At 44.3% G+C, this 17585-nt stretch overlaps 1 protein-coding gene across 11 annotated transcripts; it reads left to right on the forward strand.

Annotated features, from left to right (window-relative positions):
- The first annotated feature begins 168 nt into the window (after positions 1-168).
- Positions 169-17069, forward strand: akna (AT-hook transcription factor). Of its 11 annotated transcripts, none has more exons than XM_081719153.1 (25): positions 172-696; positions 1689-1739; positions 3269-3602; positions 4574-4724; positions 4941-5793; positions 6087-6387; positions 6579-6653; positions 9080-9230; positions 9539-9663; positions 9988-10047; positions 10174-10295; positions 10382-10547; positions 10872-11047; positions 11247-11420; positions 11683-11896; positions 12053-12156; positions 12510-12793; positions 13055-13211; positions 14041-14211; positions 14350-14468; positions 15260-15379; positions 15497-15634; positions 15705-15809; positions 15932-16079; positions 16375-17069. In XM_081719153.1, exons 3-25 carry the CDS (start codon positions 3423-3425, stop codon positions 16634-16636), a joined length of 4356 nt encoding a protein of 1451 aa, XP_081575279.1. In that variant the 5' UTR covers positions 172-696; positions 1689-1739; positions 3269-3422; the 3' UTR covers positions 16637-17069. The 11 variants fall into 11 exon arrangements, 8 of the variants coding, with proteins under 8 accessions (XP_026859554.3, XP_026859550.3, XP_026859551.3 ...); XM_027003744.3 differs by lacking the exon at positions 1689-1739 and having other exon boundaries at positions 172-391; positions 608-696; XM_027003753.3 differs by lacking the exon at positions 1689-1739 and having other exon boundaries at positions 170-696; positions 15932-16062; positions 16375-16574.
- Positions 17070-17585: the final 516 nt, after the last annotated feature.

Below are 17585 nucleotides of genomic sequence, written 5' to 3' on the forward strand. Positions count from 1 at the left end.
CTGTTTCGTCATTTCTGCAGTTTACGTTAAATTTGCACAAAAGCATTGTCCTTGCTAGAAGCATTGATTATGGAATCGGTACATACTGTCGACGCCCTGGAAGTCAGACTTTGATCCAACCCTTTCCAAGATTCAGCCAATGAAATATATCTCATCGTCGTGTATTCTGAAAAGAATGATCCGCCCTCAAGTTAACTGCGAACTTTTATCCAAGTTTATTGATAGTATTAACTGAGTGTTCTTAACAATTTTCATTGCATCTTTAGCAAATGCCGGAAAATATAAATCGCCGTTTAAGATGCACTTCACAGGTTGTTGGGATTAATATATCCAAAACTACTGACAAGGAGTGAGGGGAAAAGATTTGAGTTGCTGGAAGACAAAGCTGGAGGTATCCATTGTAGCTAATGCTCAATAAAAGAAACGTGCGTACACTTTTAGCTGGCTAACTGTCGGCTGAATCCAACACGGTAAAACCAAAACAAAAGCGACAGTGGCTGGATGCGTTTTGTGCAACATGGTTTGCGACGTTCGAGCAGATGCATGGGATAAGCGCGTGTTGCTGTGGTCGCTTGGTGATGGCGCGTGTTGGTTTGTGCGTTGTCAGGTCGACGGAGCGCCAGGCCTAGCTCACTTACTCGAAGTTCCCTGATTTTTTTTTTCTTTTTCTATTTGGATAACGTTACATCAGTTAAGGTGAGCTTTCTAAAATTCTACGATTCTTAACTGTATTTAGCTAGATAGTGCATTTTATTGCAGACACATCGGTTGTCTGAATTCAACTTTGATTTTCAATCAGTTTAAATGCTTCTGTATGGGTATATTAAAGATGGGTAGCTACTTGGCTAGCTAGATGTTAGTGATGTTTGTCCCTCTCGACAAACGGGCAGCTAATTGGCTCGACCTGTTGTGTTTCAGCAAATATAGGCACATTATATACACATTATATGTCTGAAAGATAGGAACCAGGTTTACCAAAATGTATTGTAATACAAAGATCATCGTTGAAGTATTTAGCTATCACACTGAACACCCTGAATATCTTTAAACTGCAATGCTTTTGTGAAGCAGATCCCTGATAAGTGGCTTGTGAAGCAATTCTTTGGGGGAAAAAAGAGGCTGTTTTTATAAATGTTTATTGCAATTAAGCGTTTCAAAGGCCACTACTTGATTGCAAGTTCAAAAAAAAAACAAAAACCCACAAACATTTAAAGGGCATTGCCAGTACGTGCAAGCTTATATATACGAAATTTAGCCTATGGCTTGATAATTCTAAAGAAGTAAAAATATTGAGTAGATACAGTACTCCATACCATAACCTCTTCTAGATTGGCACGAACTCATTAAAAAATAATTTAGTCTTAAAGCGAAAAGGAGTATCACCTAAAGCTGTCCGTTTACCTCACAAGGGACACAGGCTAAACCTATGATGGGAATCGTGTGGGTTTTCCTTCACATAATCAGCTTTTGGGAATGGAGTCCAATTATTTTTGCTAGCTTGACCACACGGTAATTTTTCAACACTTTAACAAGTTTTACCCATGTTTTGCATGCGTGCTGCTGGTCTTTATGTGACTACCTCCAGAGCAGAAATCTTAAGCCTTATTTGTTTCAGTATGTCTCCGTTTGTGTCCTCATGAGTGACCCTTGAATCTAAGTATCTTATGACTACACGGTCTTCTTTACAGTTCAACTTTCTTGAACTGTCACGACTGTCAGATCCCGCCACTGCTTGTGAGGTAGGTGTGTGATTCTGGAGCTGAAATATCTGCCACTTTTTGCTGAAGCCACAACTGAAAAGGGAAATCTAGACAAGCGTTTAATTAGCGGAACACCGTCGTCATCCGCAAGTTCTTCAGCATACAAGGGATTAGCTCTGTGGATGTGTGTGATGCTAGAAGCTTGTACTGGGCTTACATGCTTTACTAGCAAGCTCATCCTCAAGAACCGTAATAGCATTTTACACAGGCTAATGGTGAATGTTACCACATTGGCATGACGCATTACTCTAGATGCTTGTGGGTAAACTCCCAGAAGCTAGCAGTATATGTAGGCATTTATAGCAGTATATGTAGGGAAGGGTGGCATATGTTCAAATAGTTTACACAGGAAGTGTGTGTGTGTATTGTGCTGAAATGTTTTTGTCAAAAATTGGTGAAAATAAAGATGTTTGAAGATTTCATAGATGAAAGCATTTTGGGTTTTTATTTTATTTTATTTTTTCATGCCCAGGGTATAGACTTGTCCAAGGACTACACTGCTATGTATATAATATTTCGCATGAGAGCAGTGAGGTTAATAAATGGAAATGAAGAGCAGAAGATAAGAAGAGTGTGCACAGAACTAGATGTGCTAAAACAAAGTAACTGTATGGTGCATGAAAGCAGTTTGGTAAGGTTAGCACTTAGAACCCAGAGCCAGTGGTTGCCCACAGGACAATTTTTAGGCTTAATCATCATTCTTAAGAGAACGGTCTACACACGTGACTTAGTTTTACCGCTCCAATGGAACAGTCAAAAAATAAATAAATAAACACTAAAAATAATTACTATTTAAAAATGCGCAACAAAAAAAAAAAAATTTAATGATTTCATAAAAAATGTTGATGTTGCCCACAAAAAGAATGCAGTTCACATGCTGCAGTGTCCTTACAAAACCCCCTGAAACTCTCACTCTCCCCTCTGGTGCTGCTTGCCATGAATGCTGATTGGCTGTGAGAAGAATGTTACACTGATGTCAGTGGCTGTCAGCACAGTGGTTGTTATTTTGATCACCATGGTAACTAGGGATCCTTTGCAGCATGTGGGATGTCTTCCGACACCATTCCATTTTATGTTCATTATATATTTTATCGTCATATTATGAGTCATATTTGCAATTAAGGTATTATCAGGAAACAATGTTCTAGTAAACATAGTTATGTATTGCCTAATTCTGAGGCTTAATCGTGGCCTTTGGGTGCAGCTGTTTACAGTCAAGCAAACAGCTTGTTAATCCATGTAGTATTTCATCAGAGTTCATTAATGCACTGTGCTGCACTGTGAGTTGCAGTATTAATTACAAGGAGTTGTACAATGTGGAGTACCTGTTAGGCTACTATTTTTCTATCTGTTAAATAAACCCCTCTAATTTTGCTTAATGGGAGTTTTATGCATTTTGTTATGCCTGATTTTATGAGCCTATTTTTTTTGTTTTCAAACAAACCATATAAAATTCATATCCAGATGGGGTTTTTTTTTGCCAGTAATTTTGTTGTTTTGTTTTTCAGATTTGGGTTTTAACACTTCATATGGGAGTAGATATTAACCAGCTCTGCCATGGCAGTGAAGAGAGACCCAGAGACCACAGCTGAGTGGACCAGAAAGTTATTAGTGAGCTTGGTCAAGGTGGCGTGAGAAGCAGGGAGGAAACCAAGAGAGTGAATGGAGAGGCTAAGGAGCAGCACCAGAGCAGGGGTGCCTGTCTGGACCCCTGCCCCAGGGTACACCTCACCACCTAGCCCTGTCAGGTCACAGCGCAGCTGGCTCGAGCTTCAGGATGCGGACTTCCACAGCCATATGGATGAGAACGGCATCATTGGCTTCAGAGAAGGGCTGGGAGAGGTAAGCTTGCCACCATGCTGAGTAGCACTCTGGCTGCTTCGTGCTTGTGTTGATGATGCTTAATCATTTATTTGCATAGTGTAAGTAGTGCGTATAATAATGTAAGGAAAATGTTTTTTTGTGGTTCAAAATTACACTAATGTAACTGCAGGAATACATAATGAGTGGCTTGCAATGCCAGAGGGAGTCTGCGAGTGGGGAATGGTTAGCCTGACTTCTCTCAGCTGGCCCTTCCCTGGCTATATAACAGCTTAACAAAGGCCACTCTTTGTGAAGGCTTGGCGTGTGCAACACATCACCTAAGCTTGCCGGTAATTGGCATTGGCATGTACAAGATTCTCTGCTTGTCTTTCTCACCAGTTCTATGAGGAATGGTTTTCCCTGGTGTTTGTCTAAAGTTGTTTCTTCTGGGGAAGCTTCCCCGCTCTTTCTGTCGGTTATTTGTCCTATCTCACCTGTAGAGTGCTGGCTATAGCCTGGCTCCCTAACCAGGGGCTCTGGTTCGATCCCCGTTCCAGGCAGCCTAGTTGGGCATTGCTCTTGTTTGTTTTTAGTTAGAATGTCACGGGGGGTTTGCTCTCCATCTGGTTGGGCGAGCTCCCAGCTCCCCTCCTCCTCGGGTCATCTCCAAGCAGTCCAAACACCTTCCTCAGTTGTTCATTCCTGAGTCCCCCAGTAGTGTAAGGCTGGAGTTGTGTGCTCTTAGTCTTCTACTCCTTCAGTTCAAACCCTGGCTGGCTTCCTTTTCTCCATTCTGTTTTCTTGCTCCACCTCATCTACATTCGGGTCCATCTAGGAGGTCCTGCCTTCCTAGGGTGTCCACCAGGGGCGCAAGCTGTAAGGGTTCTTCACCCCTGCTGCCCCATTACAGACTAGAATGGAACTATGTAACTCACAGATCAAGACCAATTAACTCAAACCAGTTAGAAAGTGAAACGCAGATCGCATTCACCATGCATTCACACACTTAGATGGGTGAAGAAGAGGCCTTTGGAGTAGAGGAAGAAGACCTGTTATGGGATGCAGGGACCCCAGAACCTGAAGACAGCCCACCTCGTGCACTGGACGTAACTAGTTCCGAGCCTCCCTCCCGGTCTACACGAGACGGCAGTTCCACACACAGTACGAGTCTCTCTCAGTTCAGTTGTCACAGTGGTCATAAGATAGGAGGACCTCACAGCTGTGTCAATAGACACTGGAAAAACTTTTTTTTTTTTAAACTTGATGGCCACTTAGTTGCACAGATAAAATCTTAAAATAGCATCTTGTACGATCCATTCCTGTAATGATACCTGTTGGTTCCAAAAACTGTTAAAATCTTTCTGTTCTCGTGTCCAGATGAGGGCGATGGCAGCTTTGCCTTGGGGAACTGGAGTGGTGATGAGGAAGGACAGAACTTTGAGGAGGAGGATATAGAGAGCTTGAAGATCTACAGACCTCAACCAGGTTTCAATCCAGAGAGAGCTGGGCTGCCAGCTATTACAAGTGATGAGGGAAAGGTACACAGAGAGCAGTCCGTCCCTCTCCCAGGACAAATGAACCCCCAGTATGACTGGAAGCAGAGCCAAGATGATGACAGTCGTGGAACAACGGTTAAAAGTCACAAAGCTGACAGGAAAGCCTCGGAAACCGGATCGCCCTCACAAAATGGCTTTGGTGATATGCACGTGTTGAATGAGAAGAGAAGTGTGTCCTCACCTCTTTCCTCTACAGGAACCCCTCATGCATCTGTTGTCTCCCACCTCCCTCAGCTCTCCTCAGAGGTGCAGGCAAGTAACTGTGAAGCTGAACCATTCCCAGAGCAGTTCATTGACTGCACACCCGAGCCTCAAAGATTCAGCCATGCCCTTAGGCCTTACCAGCCTGTCAGACATGCCGAGGAAGAGCCTGAGGTTGATGCGACACCTCTGTCTACAACCAGCAGCCATGGGTCTAAGATTCAGCCTGGAAGATCAAGCAAAGGAAGAGAGGCCTCGGCTGAATTGGAGAGACCCAGTCCTGCGCCTCACCAAAGTCACCAGCAGCCTTCAGTTCCCTGTCCCCAGAGTGTCCGCTCTACGTCTTGGCAGGCTCGTCAACAGAGAGCTACAGGGCGGAGCTCTTCCACAGACTCCTCCCCTCTCAGCACGCCTCATCACATTCAGCAACAGAGCTACAGATCCCCCGAAAGATCACACCTGACGGATGTTAGGTGGGTTCGCATAGTTGGGTTAATTGACGCAGAGCCGGAAGGGCAAGGTGCTAGAAGCACAGAGGTTATGGGTTCACTTCCCAGGATGCACACATCCTGCTAATAAATATGTAAGTCATTCTGGATAAGAGCATCAGATAAGAACACCAAATGCTTTGAGTGTAATTTGATTGTCATAAAAAAGACATACAAAGGCCGTTTGGTGACGATGTAGTGTGGTTTTCCATCACTTGACTTAAATCCACCATTTGTATTCAGCATTTCAGCTGTTTGTATTGTCTGTGTGATCTCAGGAAAGGACAGCTAAGTCACCCACTACCAGACTTTTCCAAAGTGGAGCCCAGGGTTCGTTTCCCCAAGAACGGCTACAAGGCCCCCATGAGCGGGAAGCCACCTCGCAAGAGAGACTCGAAGCCTGAAGCTCCTCTGGTGTTCAAATCCCCTGCGGATATTGTGAGGGAGGTTCTGCTCAGCAGTACTGAAGGACTCTCATCCACCCCGGCCCCTGAGGACTCCCACAGGCACCTTAACTTCACCCTGCCTGAGGAGTTTCGTTGCCCTCTCAAGGCCAGTGCCCTGGTCCAGCAGCTGCAGGTGAGATGGAGAAAGCTTTCCCATGAATCCCTTTCACTGTGGGACTGTGTCTCGTTAACAGATTTTAGACTTAGATACAGACATTGTACTGAAGATCTAAGCCTTGATCTAATGAAGAATAAAGAAACAATGAGGAAATGATGATCTGTTTCTTTCTCTCTTGCTCGCTACCCCCCCTCCATCCCTCAAAGGAGGATTACAATAGGCTTCTAACCAAGTATGCAGAAGCTGAGAACACCATTGACCGGCTACGTTTGGAAGCTAAGGTTCGACTGTGCTTTTGTTTGAGTGTAAGCCCATGTGCATGTAAAAATGTGACGCTGTGTATGAAAACCTGCAGCTGACACCTTTCCATAACAGTGAACGGTAGGTTGTATGTTCTGTTCACAACCCTCTTTTATATTCACAGTGGTAAATGCATACACTGATGGCACCAATCTCCCTCTCTTGTTTGATGTCAGAAGGAGTTATTTATAGAACTCCCTATTCCGCATGCAAATCCTGGCCAGAGAGAGCACAAAGCCGATGCAGACGCCTCTTTACGAACTGTCATTATGACACCTTGTGCTTGAGCTTGACCAGAGAATTTAGTCTGGAGACAAATGTCTCTGCACCAGGGCCTGAGTTGTCAGCCTCAAGCCTCAAGTGTCTGGGTTGGACAACTGACTTGATACTGACATGGAAATGCATTCCCTTCTTAAGTCAAATTCCCAGAATCCAGTATTTCTGCTTTGCTAGGCTTTCATTGTGATGAAGAAGTTCATACTTCTCACTGCATGATCATAACCACTGCTGGCTGTCTGTGTTGCATGGGTTTGCAATAAAGCTGTGGGAGCCAAACACAACGCAAAGATAAATGTGAACTTTGAGCTTACAGCGGTGGCACAGTTCAGTCAGTCTGCCAAAGAGCTAGCCTGGAGTCCTGCTTTGAAGAAAACAGGATATGATGTCATAAGCCCTTTGACAGTGTTCTTTAACATGCCATTGTTTGAGTTCTTAACACACAGCACATACTGAGCACTATAGTTAGTCATTCAATAGTTTGGAACTGTACTGCTGGCTTTCTTCTTGGTCACTGTTCTTCTAGGACTTATTATAATGCTAATTAAAAGCGGCTTAGCCCCCTCATGCCCTGGCCATCTGTCCTTCCTTTTATAGGTGTAGGGGTGTAGGCGGCTGCATGTCATTCGTTCTAATCAGACCCCACAGAGGTTTCATTTCTAGACTTTTCTAAAAATAATGTCAAGCATACATTTGTGAACTGTAGCAGTAGTAACTGAAGATGTGATTCAGACTAGTGCAGCACAGTATAGCATTTTAATATGTATTACAATACTGATGCCACAGAAGGCATCAGTATGCAAATGAGCATATATAATGAGCAAATGAACATCTCTAACTGCTTCTTGCTCCTTGTGTGCCGTGGGCATTTTGGTAAAAAAATGTTTTTTAAAAACAGGCTTATCTTCAATCATTTTGCACCAATAAGAAGGTGTTTTAGGATTTTTCTTCTGTTGCAGAGCATACTGCAATCACAATATGTAATAATATAATCACAATCTAGTATATTTCTGCATATAATTCAGGCCTTGAAACAGGCTGTTGTGGTGCAGTACTGGCTATGTGTAGGGTGTAAGATGGTAAGAGGAGGCCAGGTCATTTTACAGACAGGCACAGGGGTCGCACAAAAGGTGAGTGTCTGTGTGATTTAGTATTTATATAACTGATAAGTCTGTAAGGCTTATCAGAAAGGAGCATCCTTTCAACTTCTCTGTGACTATGGAGACCCACTTGGGTCCTGTGTGTGTGTGTTGGTGATTTGTGTAAGGATATTTGTGTTTGTGTCTACATTATCTCCTCCCCATTCTCTTGTGTGCGCGCCCAATTTGTGGGAAGTGTACAAGTGAGCTGTTATCAGAGGGCCCAGTTATCCCAGTGCAGTGGTGTGGAAGGCTCACGGCGGAGCTGCTATACACATCACTTTGCACCGGCCTCCCCCTCCTTCTGAGACTTGGCCACTAGGTTGCAGTTTATCTCTGAGAAATGAAGGCTGAGACAATAAGGCATCTACAATATAGTCAGGCTGCCTTCTTCCTTTATAGTTCTACACCGATAGTGTTTCCATTGAACCTTTAGTAAAATGCTGTGGATGCATGCGTACACACATACATACATACAGTACAAGTCAAAAGTTTGAACACACCTGACTGAATGTCTTTTTAATAGTAATAAAGGCATTTTAATCTATTATGATACTTGATTGCTTCTAAGACAAAAATAGTGAAAGTTGATAGCCTATATATGAAATGATTTCCAAAACAGCATATACAGTATATTATTTAAAATAATAATAATAATAATAATAATGAAATTTTTAATTAATTTAAATTGCCCCCTTGGCATATTCAGAAATGTAGTCCATCACTCTACAAGTGTGTGTCATATATGCCTTCAAATTATCATAGGTGTTTGCCTCAAGAATCTGGTTAAGGGAAGACCAAGAGTATCCACAAATTCAGTGTGTTAGGATGGCTTTAGACACTGGTCTGCTTCTCTCCAGATCTTCAGAAATGAAGCTGTCCAATACTTGGCTATGTTTTTACAGTTGGTAAATCCTAAATGCATGGAAAGTTGTTTTAGATTGCATGCTTTATTAGACAACTGATGTGTGCCATACGTGTGTTTTCCACAGGTGAGCCTGCATTCTGACCCTCCCAAACACTCTGCTCTGTCAGGTGTTTTCCATAAGGGATCAAAGGTCATGACCCTGAGCTTTCCTCAGGCTCAGAGAGCTTTGCTGAGCACAAGCACTGTTCACCCGAATCAACAGACATTCAGCTCAGGTAAGTGTAGCCAGAACATGCATTGAACAAAACATTATTTTACAGTTAAATAAGACACTAGGAAAAGACCAACTGGTCAAATATATGCAGTAGTTAAAACAATTCAACTGTAGTGCTAAGATGAGTGGATTGGAGTGTTATTGCCTAGTATGCCTCAAACCTTTTGACAATTAAAAGCCGTTGCCACACAGTAATGAAAATCCAATGGTATGTACAATAATGCAAAGAGAAATTCGATAAATGATGTGTACGCGTGTGTGTGCGTGCGTGCGCGTGCGTGTTTGTGCATACATGCACGTATCTTGTAGGATCGATTAGAGGAACAGCCACTCACCCCCCTGTAGACTCTGTCTCTTCCAGACAGTCTGAGTCTCTTAGTGCATCTCAGCTGGCTCAGGCCCTCACCAAACAGACGCAGATGCTACAACTGCAGGTGCTGACACATAAATCTTTATAATAAATGTGTGCTCCTAGAAGAGCAAGGTGCTCATAACACCAAGCTCATGGGCTCGATTCCCCAGAAGCGCACATATTGTCATATTGATAAGGAAGTTCCTCCAGATAAGAAGTCTTAAGAAACCTGCCAAGCACAGTTTGTAAATGTAAAACATATCTTTGTCAGTGTGCCTAGAATTGCCTAGAATGTGCCTAGAATTGGCATTACTATTTGTAGCTTGATTTTTTTGGACCAAGAATTAGGTTCATTTGTTATAGGTTGGTCATTGGTAAATCTCTTTGTTTTGCTCGTCTTGCCTAGATTGATGAGTTTGAAGAGTTTCTAAAGAATGGAAGACTTGAACCGTATGAGCGGATGGAGGTACCATCAACCATGTTTTACTGTGCTCCTGAATTCAGTGCAAATGGAAGCGCATGATCCAGATTCCCTGTGAACGTGTTGGTGGGTCTGGAGAGTGCGGCCTGCTGACATCTCGTTTGTGAGCAGGGCCTGAACACGCTGGCCAGGGGGCTGGACTCGGTGGAGAGGGCTTACCTTGGGTCCCGAGACCATGGGCTGCAGAGGCAGAAGCTGACGGGAGGCAGGTCCAGCCCTTTCGACTCTGACCGGTGAGTGCAGAGCTCTATAGATGCAGGCACTGACGCGTGTAGCACATCACTAACTCTTTCACTTTTGTCCCTCGTGCACATTTCAGGGAACTAGAAGGTCTGATTTTCCACTTAGGGATGCGATTGGAAGAACTGAGGGAGTGCGTGGAGCAGACTGAACAGAACCGGCCAACATCAGAACCTGGCCCAAGCCCACCCCCTCATGCCCACCAGCGCAGCGGGTCTGTGAAAGAGACCGAGCCCCAGCCTGAGGTAGCAGAACTGGTTAGAATCTTAATGAGAGAGGGGTGCAAACACGAAAAATGCAAGCTTTTGTTTGAACACTAGATGGTGGTATAGACATGCAGCTACATACAGGCCAACTGTATGAAAAATAGGTTGACAGCAATTCAAGAATACAAGAGTGTCGTATTAATTTGCTTGAAAACAGCTGGATATACAGACCACTTTTGTGACTCGCATGGAGGATGGGGCAGCTCATTTGTCAGGCTGAATGAGCTGAAATGCTTGTCTTTAGTGTTAGTATTATTTTGCACTAGTGTGTACTCCGCCCTTTCTGCTTCCATCCCTAACCAGGGTCCAGTGTCTGCGGCACATGCAGACGTCATGGCCTGGGTGGAGGTGAGTTCCGTCAGTGGCGAGAGTGATGGTTTAAGAGAGGAGGGCGAGGAGGAAGCACATCCATCTGTTTTTCCTTCCCTGCACCATAAACACCAGTGGGTGGAGAAAGACTTCAGCAACCTCATGGACCGGTAGGTGCCATCTGACCTCTGACCTGTGTGCATGCTCAAGACAGCATAGAGCAGTGCATCTTACCATGAGCTCAGCAGCAATTAGTCAGGCATTTATTGTGACCATAACATAGTTCACCTCAGACAAATTCAGTTTTTTAAGTCTAAATGATTATACTGTCTTAGAAATATCAGTCCGTTGTCCTTTCCTGACACTCAGCTACTGGAAATGCAGGCAGCTTTCTAAGGTGCTCAACAGAGGGATCACTGAGGAGACCCGTGACACTCTGGAGTTCAGAAATTCTCCTCTTCGTACCGCCAGGAATGATGGGATAGAAGATGAGCTACAGTGGAAGACTAATGACCAGCAGGACTCGAGCAAACCAGCCGAGCTGTGAGTCTATAAATCCAGCGTGCTTTGTCTGTTGGTTTTCCTGTGATTTCAGTCTAATCCAGGTTATCAAAGTTTTCCGAGCCTAAAACGTTCCATCAGACAAACACATTTATTCAAAGCAATCTACAGAGCAATCTACAGTACAAGTCGAAAATAAATTGCAAGCGCAATAGTCTGGTATTGATTTCATATTGATGTCAACACTGGTCATGTTCAACTTTATCATCATTTATTCCCCCCCCCCCCGGTTTCTTTCCGCCAGGCTACTGAGCTCAGACTCAACCTCAGGCCTTTCTCATAGCGCACAGGTGGTTAACTCTATGGAAACTCTCCCAGCCTCAGTGTTACCAGGGCAACAGGCCAGTGGGAGCAGATCTGCAGGTAGCAGGAAGTCCTGTAGCACCCTGGGAGGGAGTGCAACCATGGAGAAAAGGACCTGTAAAGGGAGCAGGAGGACCTTGGGAGCACCACCTCAGGTCAGTAACAGAGGTTCAAGAAAGAGGTGTCAGTGGGCAGGAATTCTCAAGCTTTAGCCTTCATTGTATTCATTGTTTTACATTAGAATTGGTCAAAGACGTGTCTTTGCAAAACTATGGCTCAATTCAGATTTTGTTTTGCTTGTGATTCTGAAGGATGGGGTCAGGTCCCCAGAGACAGACAGTGGCTTTGTGGGCTCAGATAGTAGTCGTGTCACTCCTGCAACATACAGTCTTATCCAGAAGAGGGCAGCAGTGAGGTGAGCTGCTCTTCCACTGCAGAATCTCGCTCTTTTTCTGTTTTCAGATGCTGTATATGAAACCATTTTGTTTATTGGGTGTGGGTGGTTGGTTGGTCATGTATTTACTTCTTTTGGGAGATGATATGTTTTGTCTTGGGGGGAAAAAAAACAATGTCACTTTCCCCACGTGGGGAGATTTTAACAGAAATGCAGCTTTTATTGGAAAAATTCAAATAGGTAACCTTTTTTTTTCTAGTTACTGAGGTTAAATGTAGTCTGTGCATTAAGTATGGTAATACACAAATAATTGGCAATATCTCACAAACTGTGTGTGTTTACTCTAAATCCAGCCATTTCCCTGTTTCCTCCAGGGTGACCAAGCCATCTGTCACAAAGAAGCACAGAAGAAAAGCTGAGGCAGTGTCTCTCGGTGGGCAGCCTGATCCCATACACACACGAGCCTCCTCAGGTCGCTCTGCACACCGTGCCAGTCCTGCTGGAGGAGCTCCAGACTCCGCCGAGGTTGGAGGAGAGGCCGGGAGATGGTCTGCGCCCAGCCCCTCACCCTGCCCCGCCCCTCGATGCTGGCCTGGCCACGCCCCACAGCCCTGGCCCAGCAGTGGCATCAGGGAGGTGGAGCAGCAGGGCGGCTCTGGTGAGTACCGCACACAGCAGCCAGAGGAGACCTCACACGGCCTCATAGATCACAGCCCTCGCAGTCTCATACGGCTTGGGAAACACCTCTACTGACTTAAGAGCTCCTGTTTGTTTAAAGGGTCAGGAGGTGGGTGGCATTCTGGAGGTGAATAATTGGCATAATTGACTGGATGCTGAATCAGTGGCACAGTCAGTTTTCTCTCCCAAATCATCAACTTTCCTTTTTGTTCACTGACACCCCTGAACCATCTCTCCTCAGCTCCCTCCTTATCAGGCGAGGAAGCGCAACAGGGCGACCAATACACCGAACCAACCAATCAGGATGCCTGCTATCTCCGAAACTCCTCCCCCACTCTACCCTATCGCTATGGTGACCCACTCACACCCCAAAGTTCTGCCCAGCTGACAAATCAACAGTGAGTCTCTTTTTGGCTGCCCTAGCAATGGGAGCACAAATGAGCTTTATCTACAAGATTTATTTCTGCCGTGGATTGGAGTAACTGAAAGAGTTGCACTGCAATATTGTGTAGGAGAAGTCTCCAGTATGCCGGTTTATATTCTCTCAGTGAATTAGGGCTTTTTCCCCATCCACATGGCTTAATCAGGGACGTGTTCGTAATGCACTTGATCCCTGCTGAATGCCTAAGCATTAATGATGATAAAGTTAAACTTTTAATACATATTGGAGTTTTTTAATTGCCAGAAATCTGATACTCCCTTGCATACACACAGAACCTGCCTGGTTATAGTTTGTATTCGTTCTTTCATTCATTTGGGAGTGAGCTGCGACTTTTTCCAGTGGAAATTAATGCCATTATTGATTTTAAGCTTGGTTTTGGGTTGACTGACCTATAGTGTTAACTGACAAGGAAATGGGCTTGAATGATGGTTTAGCTCTCCTGTTTTGGGTTTTTTTGTTGTTTAAAGTTGATTATCTAGAGGAGCATTACTGGAGAGGTCGTGCTCAACTGCATATAGTACGGGTTGTGTGATATTGCATGGTGTGGTTGACATGGAGGAAAACAATCTATACTGCATGTACTTACTGCATGTGTTGCATCACACTGTGCACGAAACCTTATTGGCGTCTACAGCATATTTTACAGGCTGTCCCCTATTCACACTGCTGTAGTTGAGTTGTTCTCTACGCAGACTCTTGTTAGCATAAGATGTTTTGAAGTCTCACAAAGTGATGCTTAGTTTGTGTCTAAGCAACAACCGTGATTTATTTTATTTTTGTACAAGGGAGGCCCTCCAGTCTTTGCAGGTGGAGGTGGACAGACTCAGGGAGTGCCTAGAGGGAACTCTCAGGATGGCAGTTCCAGCCAAGTTTGTAAAGGTGCCCCCTTCGACTTTGGAGGGCTTTAGAGACCCTGCATCCCGGCACACATCCACACCTCAGCAGCGCTCTTTCAGGTCTCTCACTTCCCACAAACCGTTTCCCAAATGACAAAACTGACAAAGGTTTTTCATTCTGAACTCTACACACTAAAACATGTCTTATAACTGTACTTTGGTGGAAAATGAATGCTTTAACCTGTGGATTTTATGCAGGTCTGTAGAGAGACAACCAAGCAATAGTGGGAGGCGTAGAGAGGCAGAGGTGGACAGAAGCTCTGTGCCAAGGAGGAGATCTGTATCCGTGCCCCGTCTCAGGCCACGGCTGGAGATCAGTTCGTATTCCTGTGAACACCATCTAACACAACACATTGTGCTTACTGAAGGTTTTAGTAAGACACTAGCCTTTAATTTCACTACTGCTACACTCACCATCCACTTTATTAGAAACTTTTATTAGAACTGGATGCGGAGCCGTTATGTTGCCATGCGCAGTTTGTGTTGGTTGTCCTCAGAGTGTTCGTCAGTTATGAGCTTCTGACCACAGGACCACTGTCGGCTTGGCACTCTTCACCTTGCTTTGACGTTTGTGATCCATGACGCACTACCAGTTCACTGTGGAAGGATGACATAGGTGTCCGTCCAGGCTTTCAGCCAGACGAAGGTCAGAGCTGAAAAACAGGACTCTCCGGCCTAAAACCAGACTTCCGGCCTCCCTATACAACACCTACTACAATGGCACTATGTTACTGTGTCTGGTATGCTGAGAAAGGTGTGCCACCCAGATTATCTCCTCAGCAGTTGTACTGTGGTCAGAAACCAGCCGGTGAGGAGGAAGGCAGAGGATGAGGAATCATGCCTGGCAGAAGATGAGCTACTTTTTCTAACTGAAGGCCTGTGAAATAAACCTACCAGATAGATGTAGCTATTAAAGAGGCTAGTGAGTGGAGGTTTAAAGTGGAGGGTGAGTGTACATTCAATTCCGGAGTGAAATATTTCTGTAGCTAGGTGTCCTTGCTAGACTCGGGGCATCTAATAGCAATTACAAGGATTAGTAGGACAGTATTGCTTAGTCGATGGCAAAGTGTTTTTACATTTGCTAAGTTTAAAAAAAATATTTCCACAGATTCTGAACATGCTCGTTCTGAACCAAAGCCCTGGACTTCAAAGTACATCCCAGCATCCCCTGCAGCGGAGCGTGGAACCCGAGCTAACATTGACCCTGGCACAGTGCCCTGCATGAGGAGTAAGAGAATCTCTCACCATCACCCACGGCGCATCTGTGTGCTTGTGCCAGTGCTTTATATATGTCGTAGACCTTCAATCTCCGGGTGAAATTAGAAGCGGTGTGTTTTCTCATCAGGTCAGCACCGTGGTACATCAGCTGACGGATCAGAAGAGAGTGGTGACGTCGATTATGAATATGATGATGATGAAGAGAGCAGAGGGCCAGCTCCTTTATGCCGGCGCTGCATGGCACGACGCACGAGAGCCTCTGCACGTAAGCATCTCATTCGCTCGTGTAATGGGGTACTGTTTCCTTCACTTCTAAAATGTTGTCTTTTCATCAGGCCCAGTGAGTAAGGTTGGCTTGCTTAGTCACGCTCGGTCATGCTCTAATCGCTGTCCGCTGTGTGGAGCACATGAACCGAAAAGAACAAGACTCCCCCTACCTGGTCAGAAACTGCCTTATGCATACTTCATTGCCCTTTTGGCCTTTCATAATTTAATATTCAAATCTAGAGGGGGTTTTTGTTCTTGTTTTATTCTAAAAACGCATCCCTTTTTGCCATTTCAGCAGACGAAAGTTCCAACCAAAGGGAAGCTTGGCCATTGAGCTCCACACGCAAAGAGAAAAGGGGTGTGTTCTTGGCAGCAGCTCCTCCCCCTCCAGTGCTGGGCAGTGTGCCTGTGCTCCACTGTGTGCCAGTATGTCCCTCAGTCCTGTGAGTAGCATAGGATAAAGCATCCTTTACCTAAATTGGCCCACATACCTTTATCAATTGCCAGTTGCAATGAGGTTAGAGTGGGCAATATGTTAGATACAAGAGAGAATTTATTATTAGCATGGTAAACAGTAAATTAGTATGTAATAGTAATCAATTGGTAATTTAAAAGTATTTAATAGTACTTAGTATTTAATAAAGTAAAAAACAAGATCAAGCTGTAGCAAAAAAAAAAAAAGTGCAGAAACGTTTCTTTATTTTCTGCGGTGCTGCTCTCTCCTGCTCTACCTTCCAGCTACCCTGCCATCCCAGTGGCATTGTCTTCCCACCCAAAGCCCCTTTACCTCCCCCAGAGTGAAGATAGAGGGCACAGGTCAAGGGTCAGAGGTCATCACAGACGCTCCCTCTCCACGGGCATGTGGCTGGCTCCCAGCACGCCTCAGAACCGCACCACGGCTGCCTCCGGCAGCACGCGAAAGGTCCCGTGGCACACAACACACTCTCTCACCTCGGGACTGCGGCCCCCGAGCCCACCTGTGAGGTCCTGCGTCGGCTGAGCCCCTTACCGTGCCCCTGTGTCGCTACTGATCTCTGCTGCTCAGAGGAGCTTCCCCACTCTCCCTTACTGGAGGACCCTTAGGGTCTGCTGGATAAGAATCTGGCACTGGACTATGGAAAATGCACCTTCATCTAAACTATGGCAGCTGCACTGTGATAAGCTTCAATAAAAACATACTGCACTTTGAGAGAATGTTTATGGAATATGTAGCCATTCTTTGAGATGCAAAGAAGGCAAGTACTTGTGCGGTATTTGCTTTCACCAGCTGTAGATGTGTGTTATGTAATACTTCTGCGCTGTGATTATTAGTGCAATTATAAGGCATTAAATTAGATTTATATTTAGTCACTTTTTAGTAATGAGAGCAGTTTTCACAATGAAAACTATTAAGGTATATTTGATTTTTTTTAAATAAACTTTAAATGTTTAGATTTGGTATTTGTGCTCGATTTATTTTGTTTGACTTATAAGAGCTAGTCATGAAAAGTTCTCTTTCTTTCCTGAAACAATGTGGAAATAGAGTAGATCTAGCATATGGTGTGACCCCCAAGTAATACACAGTCACAGTGAGAACAGTGCTGAGCGTTGCTTTCGCATCAAGCATGTAAGTATAATTCATAATAAGTATAATTCAAGTATAACACATTTATGTCTTAATGATCCATTATCTATATGATTTAGAATATCATATTGATCTGGGTGGTCAATATGTGAAATATTGAATATGATGTAGCATAATTGTCATTTCCATCATCTGGGCTGTGGTAATAGGACTAACATTATCTGGACACAGCAATCTGTTTTTCTAAGTAAGCCGGGTTGATGGTGTAGATCTGTGGAGTTCTTTATATACGTTTTATTTTATTGGGCATATAATTGATTACGCTAATGAATTTGTGAACCAAGAAAGTTTGTGAATGAGTCTTACATTTTCTACTTTTGTACCA

Source organism: Electrophorus electricus, chromosome 8, assembly GCF_041902795.1.
Source record: "Electrophorus electricus isolate QZ-2024a chromosome 8, ASM4190279v1, whole genome shotgun sequence".
NCBI classification, from domain to species: Eukaryota; Metazoa; Chordata; class Actinopteri; order Gymnotiformes; family Gymnotidae; genus Electrophorus; species Electrophorus electricus.

Coding starts and splice junctions, on each gene's coding strand:
- akna (XM_081719153.1), top strand. CDS start 3,423: ATGGAGAGGCTAAGGAGCAGCACCAGAGCAGGGGTGCCTGTCTGGACC. Junction 6,388..6,578: donor CCCTGGTCCAGCAGCTGCAG/GTGAGATGGAGA, acceptor CATCCCTCAAAG/GAGGATTACAATAGGCTTCT. Junction 9,664..9,987: donor CGCAGATGCTACAACTGCAG/GTGCTGACACAT, acceptor CGTCTTGCCTAG/ATTGATGAGTTTGAAGAGTT.